Source organism: Coenobita brevimanus, chromosome 66, assembly GCF_032717465.1.
Source record: "Coenobita brevimanus isolate Jiangsu-jjx chromosome 66, ASM3271746v2, whole genome shotgun sequence".
NCBI lineage: Eukaryota > Metazoa > Arthropoda > Malacostraca > Decapoda > Coenobitidae > Coenobita > Coenobita brevimanus.
The window spans coordinates 26,316,648-26,330,696 of NC_137019.1; the positions used below are offsets into that span (position 1 = coordinate 26,316,648).

Genomic DNA, 14,049 nt, shown 5'->3' on the forward strand with positions numbered 1-14,049 from the left:
GCTGGACAGTAGTGAGATCTGAGCAATGAAAGAGAAGGATATACGTATGGCCATGAACATAGAGAGACAAGTATGATTAGAATAATATATAGTTTGTCTTTGACTGAAAGACCTGGTGGTTTGGGACTGCAAATGAAGAGTTAACAGGAAAGTTGGGACTTTAATGTGCAGGATTAGCATTGTAATATGAAGGGGTAGATCAAGATGGTTTCAGCATGTGTAGAGGATGAAGGACTGCAACTGGGTGTGGAGGGAGAGGTTGGAAAGCAGCAGGTAGAGTTAAATGAGGAAGACTGAAGCACAGTCAAGCCTCGGTAAGTTGGACACTCATAACTCGGATCCCCATACAGGTCAGACAGGAGAGTCACTAAGCAGGTATATAAAAATCTTACAGTATGTAATGTCATGTAAAAATAATTTCCTTTGCAAAATTATCATAAATACACAGCTGAGCCCCATAACTGCCAAACTCATAATTAACTATCTATCTATCTATTGCCAGACGCCATAATCCCGTAAGGGGTGGCCATTTGACTTTGAGTTATTTGTTTTACGGGGAGGGTCACTAACCCTCCACCAACCCACTTGCTGACACGTAGGGAGCACGTATGATTTGGTTATATGGTTACCACCCAGCGTTGTAAATGGTTTCTTGGCTTACAGGAAACCTTTTGGCTTGTCACTCAATGTAAAGCCACCTGTAAAGGAAAGAAAAGCAATAAGTGACAAGAGAGATGGGAGAAATAGGAAGAGAGGACACAGGCACAGAAAAAGAATGATAAAGGCTAAGGAAGAAGTAGGCAGCACTACATCAAGTGAGTGGATGATGGTCGCCACCACCTACCACCAAACGACTCCACTAATTAGTGATTTCTTCAAAAAGAAAAAAAAAGTACGAAAAAACAGAAATTAAACTTTTTTTTCTAGTATTTAGTTGATCTATTTAAGAGGAAATTTCAATTAACACTAGCACAATTCTGTTAAGGAAAATCCGTTCCAAAAACCACTGACTTACCAGAATCCTCACCTTATTCTTTATTTTTTATTCTCTTACTATCCTCACTGTATTCTTTGTTTGCATATTTTATCACTCAGTAGAATTGCCGAACTCACTAATCGCCGGCTTCACTAATTAGCCAGCTTATCCTTTAAAAAAGTCAGAAAAAACAGAAAATAAACTGCAGGAATATGAACTGAACTGGTAAGATCTTTCTGCTGAGAGTTAAATGCATATTTAGCACTCATTCTTTTGTTCATTTTTGTGTGTATATGTGAAAGAGAGAGTATTGATGCAAAGTGTAATGTATACCATTAACCCCTTAATAACCCCTGGCACTGAACAACTCTTTAGAGTACCGGTGTCAGTGATATCGAGTTAGTGCAAGCTATGAAAAAAACTATGAACATTTATGGGAAGGGAAAGAAGGTCACTGGTATGTTAACATGACCCTACGCTACCATCCCAAGCAGTCAGATGGTCGCTTAATCTCAGTTGTTTTCACCCATATGGCACATGCAGCGTAATTTTATTAATTCTCCTGCAAATCACTGAATGGATTTTGGAAGCTAAAAAGCACATTGCTGGGTGCGCCAGACAATTCTCTTCACATCTTTAAGGAAAATACATTGATTTTAGAACTTCAAAAATTGTTCCGGGGCCAGCCAGGGGTGCATGCAAATTTCTGAGTCCATGGCCGTTGAGGGGTTATGCCGTTAAGCCATACCTACGATTATTTCCAGCGCAATGGAAGAAACTTACTCTATGTACTCAAAGAGGGATTTCGTTTCCCAACTTCCCAACTGTAGGTTAGGTTGGGCTTGGTTGAATTCATAGTATAATTTGGCTTTTTTTTTTTTTTTTTATGCGAGGAAGAAGGAACCAAAGGCCATGAGCCCGCAGTAACAGTTCCCTCCAAGAGAAAAACAAAATACAATAGAGAGCCAAATTCAAGATCCGATCATTTGGAGATGCCTGGACACACTGCGTTTGAAAGACTGGAGATCATAGGCAGGAGGAAATACAGACAGAGGGAGACAGTTCCAGAGCTGACCTGTTGCATGAATGAAAGACTGGGAGTAACGGTTAACTCTTGCATTAGAGAGTTGGAGAAAAGGGATGAGAGTTTGCTGCCAGACGGGTGCTACGCGCCCGTCGTAGAGGTGGAGGAATGCAAGCAGACAGTTCAGAGGAGCAGTGACCATTAAAGTAGCGATAGAAAAGAGATAAAGATGCAACAGTGCGGCGAAGAGACAGAGGTTGAAGGGAGTCAGTAAGAGGAGGAGAGTTAATGAGACGAAAAGCCTTTGACTCCACCCTATTGAGAAGAGCTGTATGTGGGGAGCCTCCCCACACGTGAGAGTTGTACTCCACACAGGGGCGGATAAAACCCCTGTATAGAGTCAACAATTGTGCAGGGGTAAAGAAAGAGCGGAGTCGGCTTAGCACACCCAATCTCTTGGAAGCAGATTTTACAAGAGATGTAATATGATCTTTCCAAGATAAGTCCCGAGTAAATGAAACCCCAAGCATGTTCAAGGATGATGCAGGATTAAGCTGAATATTATTAAACATTAGTGGGTATACCTGTGGAAGATTTTGTCGGGTTGATAGGTGTAAGAACTGAGTCTTAGAAGCATTAAAGACAACCATATTATTTTTACCCCAGTCAGAGATATGAGCCAAGTCAGACATTAGGTGTGCCATAGCCTCATCCCTTGTTTCTTGAAGTAACTGTTGAGATGGGCGTTGCGGGAACCGAATGGAAAGGTGAAGGGTGGAGTCATCAGCGTATGAGTGGATAGGGTTAGATGTACAGCTTAGAAGATCATTGATGAATAAAAGGAAGAGAGTTGGTGATAGGACAGAGCCCTGAGGAACACCACTGTTGATAGATCTAGGAGAAGAACGATGGCCGTCTACGACAGCAACTATAGAACGACCAGAAAGGAAGCTAGCGATGAAGGTACAGATAGAAGGATAGAAACCGTAGGAGGGCAGTTTGGAAATTAAAGATTTGTGCCAGACTCGATCGAAAGCCTTTGAGATGTCAAGTGCAATGGCAAAGCTTTCGCCAAAGTCCCGAAAGGAGGATGACCAGGAGTCTGAAAGGTAGGTGAGAAGATCGCCAGTGGAGCGTCCCTGACGGAACCTATACTGACGATCGGAAAGAAGGTTGTGATAGGAAAGATGCCTTAAAATTTTTTTATTAAGAATTGACTCGAAAACTTTTGAAATACAGGAAGTTAAAGCAATTGGACGATAGTTGGAGGGTTGGGAGTGGTCACCCTTCTTTGGGACTGGCTGAATGAGAGCAAACTTCCAGCAAGAAGGAAAGGTACAAGTTGACAGACAAAGGCGAAATAGTTTGCCTAGGCAGGGTGTAAGCACAGAAGCACAGTTTTTGAGAACAACAGGAGGGACCCCATCAGGCCCATATGCCTTGTTAGTACTGAGGCCAGTAATGGCAGAAAATACATCAACTGAAGAAATTTTAATGTCAGCCATGAGGAAGTCAGAGGGGGGAAGTGATCAGGTTAGGCTTAAACACTCAGGACACTCCCTTCCACTATTACCCTGATGAATCAAACAAGAGCTGTCACAACTGAACAGCTAAAAACAGGGAAACAGATTTAACGAGAAACGTTTATTTATGGGTAATGCATTACAGTAACAGTGCTTCATAGGCTACGCAATCACCAGTAAATGTCACTTTCAGGAAGGCATTAAAAATTAGCAAATTTCAAGAATTATTTTTTTTATTATTATTATTTTTTTTAACCCCTTAAACGCGGTTGTTTACAGTTGCTCCCCCCCGAGTGGCGGGGTTGTATCGCGGTCTGAGTACCTGTAGGAAAATATTCGCCAAAAATCAGAGATTAACCCTAGAACATTATACTTGGTATGGCAGATAGTACTTACATTCAGCTTTCTCCAGAGACAGGTGTTGAGCCTTCATGGACTACCCAAGGACTTGTGGAGACTTGCAAAGTTGGGTAACCAAATCTTCACTTTCACACCTCCAGCAACCCGGTTTCCCCTCTACCACAGCCTCATTCTGTCACAGTAAACCTTATACTACAACGTAAAGGTAGTTAGGAATACGTATTTGTACAATAAGCACTGAAAATACCGCTAAAATCAACGGAGCGTACGGCCGACATGCACTGTGGCGGCGGTCTTCCCGTCACTCAACAAACATTTCCATTTTCACAGCTAAAAACATGTATACTACATTATTTTCAATCATATTACTTCCCAAAAGATCACCACGGCGCGCTTTTTATTCTGCCTTACGCCCGCCACTTTATTCTCGTTCCTGTCGGCCGCTTCCACTGACTGGGAAGAGCTAGAACTCGCCATAATGTCACTTTGAAAGCCTGCAGTAAACTGACTAAACAGGGGCAAACCATGAGAAAAAAAGCAAGTGTTACAACTGGGGAAACAAGCGTTTCCTAGTAGCATAAACTGCTTGTAAGAGGAGAGCGCAGATTTACAGTTCTGAGCGCTCAGAGCGCTGCCATGTATCAAAGCCAGGCTGGCCGGGCCGTGGTGGGGGGGGCACGGGGGGAAAACGCAATACTTGGCAACAACTGAGGTCAGTAGTACAAAGGTAAAGTATGCTAGTTGTAGCTAGAGGGTGGTGGTACTGATAGACAATACCAGCTGGAGCCTGCTCGCCCACGGTTATTCAAAATTTACTAGAATCGCAAACGCGACGATCCGCCGTTATGTCCTTTGGGCCGAGCGTCGCAAACGCGACGATCTGCGTTTAAGGGGTTAATGTGTCCGACTCTGAACAGGCTTCACAGCCTGCTCCCAAGGCCCAGTAATTTTCCTTCATACCATACACCTCTACATGTGACCAGTACGTTGCTAACACCCACCATCCATATTGAAAACATGCTAGGGCTGTCTCATACAGGACTGGTGTATTAATATTAACCCTTTCAGGTCTCCTGGCCACTACAGTGGCTTTCTCAGTAGGGGTCTCCTAGCCACTCCCGTGGCAGCATATTTAGGCATGAATGAAAACTGTTGCATGAGGCTGGTGAATGAAATAAGGATACAAGCCACTCCCCAGACCCCTCTGCTTCTACCAGGCATGCGCAGATCACAATATTTTAGTTTAAACAGTCTGGGAAGAGCTAATCATGGTGGGGGGTTGGGTTCCACATATTGGTTTTATTATACTGTTGATCTGGCAATATTTTTTACTACTTTGTAATCAGACAATTCATTTAGCAAAAGAATATTGTTTGCAATATATTTTTACTGCTCTGGAGGATACATAGCTCTCGCCTCCCTTTCATATCCCCCTTCTTCCACCTCCTTACCTCCCACCGATTTCCCACCTCTCTACCTCCCACCCTCCACTCTCCCTCCAATCCCCCACCCCCTACTTCCTCCACCCTCCTACCTCCCACCGATCCCCCACCGCTCTCCCTCCCACCCTCCACCCTTCACTCTTCCTCCAATCCCCCAACCCCTGCCTCCTGTCTATGCACATAGCTGGCGCGTCACAAGCAAGCAAGAGATCTTCGCGTTGTATGTCTCAATATTTATTCATTTCCTGGGTGTTAGAGTGTCTGACTGAGGGAAAATAATTACAGATTTATGATTTTAGGATTCTACGGTTGTTTCTGTAGCCTTTTATACACATACCATGCATTTATTTGTTCCCAGGCGGACACACATGTGCAGCGAGTGTTGCCTTTTTCACTGACAAATGATTGTTAGTGTCTCCATACTTTTTTCTGATTTATATTTCAAGAGATTCTCACATTTCCTGGTTATACTTATAACACCGTCAATTTTGAGAAATAATTAATATTTTATCCCTGTCTCTACTGCTACCTGTAAGTACACAGGATGACAGAGTTAGCAACAATAAAATAAACATATATACACACAAAAGGCAAGCTTGCAGGCTTACCCCCACGTCATCACCCCCACAGTCTTTGACAGTACTAAGCAAAATAAGAGCAAAGTAAAATAATCAGTAGTAACCAGTAAGTAAGTGATAGTTTTAAATGGATCTTGTAACTGTTTAGTTTGTTTATTGTCCAGAAAACATCTCAAGAATCATTCACAAATCACGTGAAATACAATGTACATATATTAGTGCACTGTTTTTATGGAAAAACATGGAAACAAACAATGCAATCATGTTGCCTACGCACAAAGAAATCACCTACCCACCGAGACGGCAGTACTCATATGCTACCACACACCACTTGCTATGCAACCTTCCATCATTTTTGCAGCACTTGTATAGCGAGTAGAGCTCTAATGTTTTATAGACAGATATGTATTACTTCCTTGTGCATGAATATGATATTTTTTTCTTTATTTGCAAACCTTGACTTAAAAAAAAAAAAAAAGTCTCTCAAACGTGACCTTGGGACCTATTTGAGACCTGAAAGGGTTAATGGGGGTATTTTTATGACATGTCGGTGGGTCTTTTGGTAGATCAGAAAAAGTCTGATTTACTAAAATTCAAATCCATAAACTGTTCCCTGACCCAGCAGGGATTTGAACCTGGGTCCGGCAGGACTGCAGGCCACCCCTCTACCGATTGAGCCACCGCCTCCCCAAGTGGGTTTGGAATGTAACCCTCGCAAATTTGGGGGGGGGGGGTTACTGTAATGTTATGAGATGTCACAGTTATAATATACAGTACTGCATTGCACCTTGGTGTGCCTTAATACTTGTATGCATGCAAACGTGATGAATTTTGCAGATTTAGGGTGCAAACCCGTGTAGGTCGGACAATTGCATAACTCGGACTGAATTATCCCCCAAGTAGTCCAACTTACCAAGGCTTGACTGTACTGAGACAAGGGCAGAAAGTGATCTCACGGATATAGGACTAAACAGTGAAGGTGCTGAAGATCAAGCAACGTGGAAAACAGCCACTGTGTAATCAAGGAAGATGCATGCCGGCATGTTGGAACCTTTATAGACAAGTGGGGGAACAATGATTGACTCCTTACATTTTTTCAGTCAAGAGAATTTTTTAAACTGTAGCTATAGCAGGCCTTACATTACCTATTAACTACAATTGGCTAGGAGCAAAACTGACAAAGTGATCAAACAGTTACTGCAGTAATGACAAACCCATCAAGGAGGTTCCTTAACAGGAAACACAACTCAAATATAACCATCTTACCATAAGCACAAGAAATAGGAAGAAAGCCACAAGCCATATGACATCAGTAGGCTTGCGCTCCTCCTCCCTGGCAGGTGCCCCTCCAGTGTCTCCACAGCACCCCATTGTCAGATCTACAGTACCTGTATAAGTAATATAGTGACCAAGTAAGCACAATGAACAATTACAAAGCAAGAAATCTCTTTACATAATCCTAGTGTTTAAGTATGGCACCATAATTTATGTACATACTTAGGTGTATATATATGATATATCCAGTATACATATATACACTGAATATATATAAATATGTATTTATAAATATTCATCATTCATTCAGTCATCATCCAATCCTACATTGCCCCATGAGAAGCATAGGAGCCTGGGGTAGGCAAGTTGGCCCTGACATTTAAGAAGAAAATGACCAGCCTCACTCATTCCTGAGTGGCATTACATGAGCAATAAACCCCAACCACCCCTTGGATATAAACCTTCACTGGCTCAATCCGATTGGAGTGCTGTAATTACCCAATAAACCACCAAGTGCCTTAATTTGGTTATATGGTTACCACCCAGTGTAGTAAATGGTTTCCTGGTGTACAGGAAACCATTTGGCTTGTTACTCAGTGTAGAGTCACTCACAGGCAGAAGGAAGAGGAAAGAATAAAGTAAAGAAAGACAGAAGAGGGAGTATAAAGTCACCTGTAGGCAAAAAAATGAGGAAAAAATGGAGTAAAGAAAGACAGAAGAGGATGGAGGGAAAGAAAGATGGAGGAGAGGAAGGGGCAGACATAGAGGAGAGGAAAGGGCAGACACCTGAGGACAGCAATGCATCAAGTGATTGGATGGTGAGTGCCCCCATCTACAACATGTATGTACAATATATATATATATATATATATATATATATATATATATATATATATATATATCTCCATCATCCAATCCTACATTGCCCCATGAGAAGCATAGGGGCCTGGGGCTAGGCAGTTGGTCCCGACATTTAAGATGAGAGTGACCAGCCTCACTCATCTCTGAGTGGCATTACATGAGCAATCAACCCCAACCACCCCTTGGATATAAACCTTCACCGGCTCAATCCGACTGGAGCGCAACAATACCCACTTAACCACTAAGCGAAAGATATATATATATATATATATATATATATATATATATATATATATATACAGTAATCCACGTACTATCCGGACATCCCCACTTACTGGACATAATCGTACCGGGATCCAATATTCCCAAAATGGTCCAAAAACCGCAAAAAATTCGAAAAAAATCTGACTTTTTCCCGCCCGTAATTTGAACTTGGCGCGCGTGGTGCGGGACAGCTTTGTTTTGGTGTATCATTCCTCCGATGTCTGCTAGAGCGCCCCTGCATCCTCCCCACTTACCGCCTGTTTCTTGTCGTGTGGACGCTCGTCATCATGGCTGCCCACGTGCTCGCTTTTGTGGTGGTGCCTTGCCTACTGCAGGCTCTCCTGCTGTTCTCGTGCCTCTCCTTCGTGTGTGTGATGATGGCCCCGCCGCCTGAGAAGAGGAAGAGAGTGGTTTTGACTCTGGAGAAGAAGAGGGAGATATTGGAGAAAGTAGATGCAGGATGGTCTTCGTCACGCATCATTCGTGAGTTCAACCTGGCCCGATCTACTTTGTTTGATATTAAGAGATCCCGAGACAAACTCATGCAGTACACGGCTGACTTCTCATCGAAATGTAAACACAACGTGGAGAGGAAGATGATATTTACTCCCAAGTTCGCCAAAGTCAACAGCTCCACGTTGATTTGGTATCGACAGCAATGTGTTGCTGGTGTGATGGTACATGGTACAGAGCTGAAGGCTGCTGCTGAGAAGTTCACAAGGCTTCATGACGCCCTAGACTTCAAGGCATCCGAGGGTTGGCTCCACGCGGTCAAGTTACAACATGGCCTTACCAACCATAAGTCTCATGGCGAAGCTTTGGACGCTAACGAGGATAGAGTAGAAGAGTTTCGGCACAAGGTGAAGGGCTTGATCGACAGGGAGGGCGTCACTCTCGGTCAAGTCTACAACGCTGACGAAACTGGTTTATTCTATTGCTCTTTGCCTACGAACACCCTAGCCGAGGAGACACAGAAGCGTGTACCTGGCCGCAAGCTCTCCAACCAAAGGATATCTGCTTTGTATTGTGCCAATGCTAACGGCATGCACTGGCTTAAGCCCGTTATTGTTGGCCGTGCAAAGCAGCCTCGGTGTCTTCGTGGGGTGATGGATGTCCTTCCTGTTGTTTGGTACCATTCCTTGAAGGCATGGTTCACAGCCCATATCTTCAAAGACTGGTTCCACCGCCATTTCATCAAGGAGTCATATATTACCAGACGGAGAAACTGGGAATCCCACGCGACCAGGTAAAGGCCCTCCTTCTCCTCGACAATGTACCTGCCCACCCGTGCAACAAGGACTTGGTGGCTGAGAATGGCCGCATTAGGTGCATGTTTCTGCCACCTAATACTACTGCTCTCACCCAACCAATGGACCAAGAAGTGATTGTGACAACGAAGCGGTTATACCGACGGAAGTTCCTGGACGAGGTGATGGTGGTTCTTGAGGACAAGGACAAGTGCAGGGAGGGACGAGACACACGAGGCCAGCGGACTTTGGAAAACCTTCGCTGCTACAACATCAAGTCTGCCATTTACAACTGGGCCAGTGCATGGAGGGAAATCCCTGTCAAGACTCTAGAAAATGGTTGGTCTTGGTATGAGGATAAACAGGATAGAGATGGTGGATTGTCTGCTGTCTCTGATTAATCTGCTAGCGTAGATAGCGTGAAAATAATCAACATGCTGTTAATTATAAGGAGAGTGATTATATTTATTTACACTTGTATATATTAGTGAAGAATAAATGCCAGCTTTACGAATTAAGTAATGAAAAGTTAAATTTGGTAATGAAAATTGAGGAGTTTGGTAATGTGGCTGTTGCAATCTGGCAACTCTTTTTCCCTGTCACCACCAACAGTTACTGCCTAACTTCGATCACGAGTAGATGCTTACCGCAATGGAAGCCACACGTGCTCGTTTTTTGTGAATAAACAGTGAATAAACTGCAATACCTCGCCACTAGACCACATGGGAATTTACTGTGTTGTGCAGTGTTAAGAAATCGGAATTTAGAGTGCAAAGGATTAACTGTGGAGTGCACACTGGCGGTTGAAACTGGTGTGGTGCAATTAACAATGTGCAGTGTTAAACAATTATAACTCACAGTGCAAAGAATTACTGTAAGTGCAGCACAACACTAGATCCCTGTACGTTCTTCAAGAGCATTTTCATCACTGCCAAAGCCTTTAGAGAAGGCAGCCACAGACGTGCTGTAAGTACCCTGGCTGTGGTACAGCCACTTCTAATTCCTCATGCTTTGGCTCCTTTTCATTTATTTCATGCTTTAGGTCCATTATTGGTGTGAATAAGGTCTTAAATAGGTTTAAATATGTGCTATGCATGTCTGGTAGGGAGTTATTTAAGTGGTTTTCAAAGTTAGGCTGGGTTAGGGTCCTTAAGTACCAGTCCAAGAGCCAGGGACTTGTTGTAAGTACCCAGACTATTTAATATTGTATAAATTCACCTCTAAAACCTCATTCTCTGGTTCTTTTGCATTTATTTCAGTCTTTTATGTCCCTTATTGGTGTGATTTGGGTCTTAAATAGGTGCTATGCATGTCCAGTAGGGAGTTCTATAGGTGTTTTTCTGAGTCAGGGTAGGTTAGGGTTCATAAGTACAAGTCCAGGAGGCTGGGGCCCACTTTCCAGACGGGACCAGTTTCCGGACATGCTTTTGGCTCTATTACATCGGAAAGTGGAGGGATTACTGTTTATATATACGTAGCAGACCCTTGTTATATGCGGGAGTTAGGTTCCAGAGACCCCTACGGAAGGCAAATTCCACGGATACTCAAGTCATCATCACAAAATGGCATATTATTTCCACATAAGCATCCAACTTCAGCCAACAACATTCCACTTTTCAACATATCTAAAATCTCTATTTTTTCTGCCAATGATAACACCTTACGCTCTCTCTTTGGCTTAAAAGGATTGCTTTTATCCTTTACTTGTTTCTTGGGAGCTATTTTTCACTTACACAATGAAAGTACAGTAGAGTTAGGAACACAAGAATGGCGACGATGACTTAAGTAGCGAAATGACTGGTGTTTTTTCCCTCCCTGTTATTATCATCACTTTCCTTAAGCCATACCTATGATTGTTTCCAGCGCAGTGAAGAAACTGAATGTGCTCAAAGATGGATTTCGTTTCCCAAATTTCCCAACTGAAGGTTAGGTTTGGTTAAATTATTAGGTGCAGTTAAGCTAGGTTATACCAGGTTTAACCCCTTAACCGTGGGGCGTCACTTTCGTGATGCTCAGGAGCAAGGGATCATACCACAGGGCGTCACTTTTGTGATTCTGTGTTATTTTGAATTCGCCTGGGCTTTCAAGTGGTGGCTTGTATCATCTACCAGTACTGCCAATGTCCAGCTATACTCAGTTCTGCTAATGTCATCTGTAATCCAATCCACTATTGACAATTTAGCCATTTTTCTCCTGTCCTTGACTCTCCTCCTTACCTCCCCTCCATTACCCTCTCCTCCCACCTGACCAGCTGCTCGCTACACAAATTCTGGACAGATTTTTCCACTCATTTTATCCATTGAAATGTGCCTATGCCCTATTCTTATACAAAATAATATATAAAAGAAAAAGAAAAGGTAATTGATACTGCCATACATCTGGAATGGGCTAATTATCACCTGGCAACACCTCATGTGCACTCGTTCGCTAATTTTCCCTGTTTATTTACCCTTGAAATGTGCCGTATGACCTGTTCTCATAAAAACATGTGTAAGAAAGGAAGGAGAAGCCTAAGTGATATTTACATTCACCTGGAACTACCTAATTTATTATGTATTGTCTAGATTTCCTGCCAATCATTTCATAGCGTATATATTAGCAGCTGTCACCACGCTGACAATGTCAACCCTTCACTGCCCTTAGGCCACAGCATTCAGTTTACTGTTGTCTTTCAAGGTGAAACCACATCGGATTCGTGCCTGTCCAATTCTGCCGCTTTTTAGCCCCATGCAAAGGGCCCTGTGACCTCTACCCCTACTAAACCTCGTGTGGGAAGGGGTAAAAGGCTAAGTGACTCTGCTGTGGAATGTGAACTGGCTAATTTATCAATGATAATGATGGACAGTGACTACAATCTTTTTGGTGACTCTAAAACAGTGCAAGTGGAAATGTAAATAATGTGTAAACAGCAAGTGAATGCAGTGAAAGTAAATCTAACTCAACAGTGGAAAATGGTTTTATAAGTTACTCCAAGAGACAGTGCATAACATAGTGTAAATAAAACAGAAATGTAAATAATGTAAATAAAATAGAGAATGTAAACAGAGATGTAAATAAGTAGTAATATAAGAATACGAGTATAAATACTAGGAGTAATGAAAGTGGTAGTGAAAGCTTTGCTCTAGCATGTATAAATACTGGGAGTAATGAAAGTGAAAGTGACAGCTTCGCTCTCTACGCTAGTTTACAGAACGAGAAAGTGAATGCCTGGAATGAAAATAAACTACTAGTACTGAAAGAAACTTATAGATAAATACTGTATATATAAATTAGTGTAATAAAGTACAGTAGGATCTCACCAATAACATTCATTCATTTATTCATTGCCAGACGCCATGTATCCCAGACGGGGTGGCCAAGGGCTTAGAGTTAATTGTTTTACAGGGAGGGGCACTAATCCGCCACCAACCCCACTTGACACGTAGGGATGCCAACAGCATCTGGTGTTCCCAGGCGGTCACCCATCCAAGTACTAACCAGACCCAACTATATATATATATATATATATATATAAACACACTGTATTACAGAACCTTCCATCAGCTGGCACGAGCACAGGGAGGGTGCTGGGAGTGTTTCAGCACCTGAATCTTTTGCTCCACGTTTTCTAACCACCCCCTTTCCCTGAACTCTGTGCAAACACTAACAATGTGCCCTTTTTAAATCTGAGAAACTCCCCTAAACTAATTCTTTGTATGGCCCTTGCTGTCAGTGACAAAAAGTGTATGACCCATACAATTTCCAACGGGAGAGTCCTGCAAAAGAAGTCTATTTCACAGTGTAGTAAACTAGGAAACAAATCTGTCACCAATAACGATTTCAAAAATAACGTTTTCGCCATTAACGGTAAGTTAGAACAGATACCCAGTTTCTATAATAACGTTTGGATTCACTTGAATAACGTTTTTTTCGTGAATGCCAAGTTGTTATGCAACAAATATGTCCATAAAAAGATGAGGAATGAAACAAACAAGAAAAGATGAAGGAAATTGCCGAAAATGTGAGCAACAGCGACGAGGAGATGGCGGATCCTTCCCTCACCACCTCCCCTGACTTGCCCACTGCCATCCCCTCCACCTCCACTGACTCATACATCTGCTTCCCCCTCCACCTTCACAGCCCCACGTGACTCACCTGCTCCACCTGGCATACCTGCAACCCCCAACATAATGACCATTGCTGCATTCTGGAAGAAATATAACATTCAACGGGCCATAAATTTCTTTGCCAATGCCAGGAATAATACAACATCGGCAACCGTTAAACATACCTGGTCGGCACTCCAGCCACAACTCAAGTCTGTTGAGACACAGAGAAAGCAGCCATCAGAATAAACAACTAATGATTGGACTTGTAAATCAGATTTCAAGAAAATACCAGAGACAGTATCATGATTAAGTGAATGCCCGCCATCAGTCACTCATCACTCACTCTCTTTCACAAAGCTAGCCAGCCGAGGAAAAACAACAGAGAAGGGTTAAGTAGATGATGACACTGGA

At 42.7% G+C, this 14,049-nt stretch overlaps 1 protein-coding gene across 1 annotated transcript in view; it reads right to left on the reverse strand.

Annotated features, from left to right (window-relative positions):
* The window catches only part of Ctl1 (choline transporter-like protein 1), a 764,015-nt gene extending 756,735 nt beyond the window's left edge, over window positions 1-7,280 (reverse strand). Inside the window, exon 1 of the mRNA XM_080276719.1 lies at window positions 7,170-7,280. Within this exon, the coding sequence (XP_080132845.1) occupies window positions 7,170-7,274 (105 nt within the window). The 5' untranslated portion in view covers window positions 7,275-7,280. The remainder of the gene's footprint in view (window positions 1-7,169) is intronic.
* Between the last annotated feature and the right edge of the window lie 6,769 nt (window positions 7,281-14,049).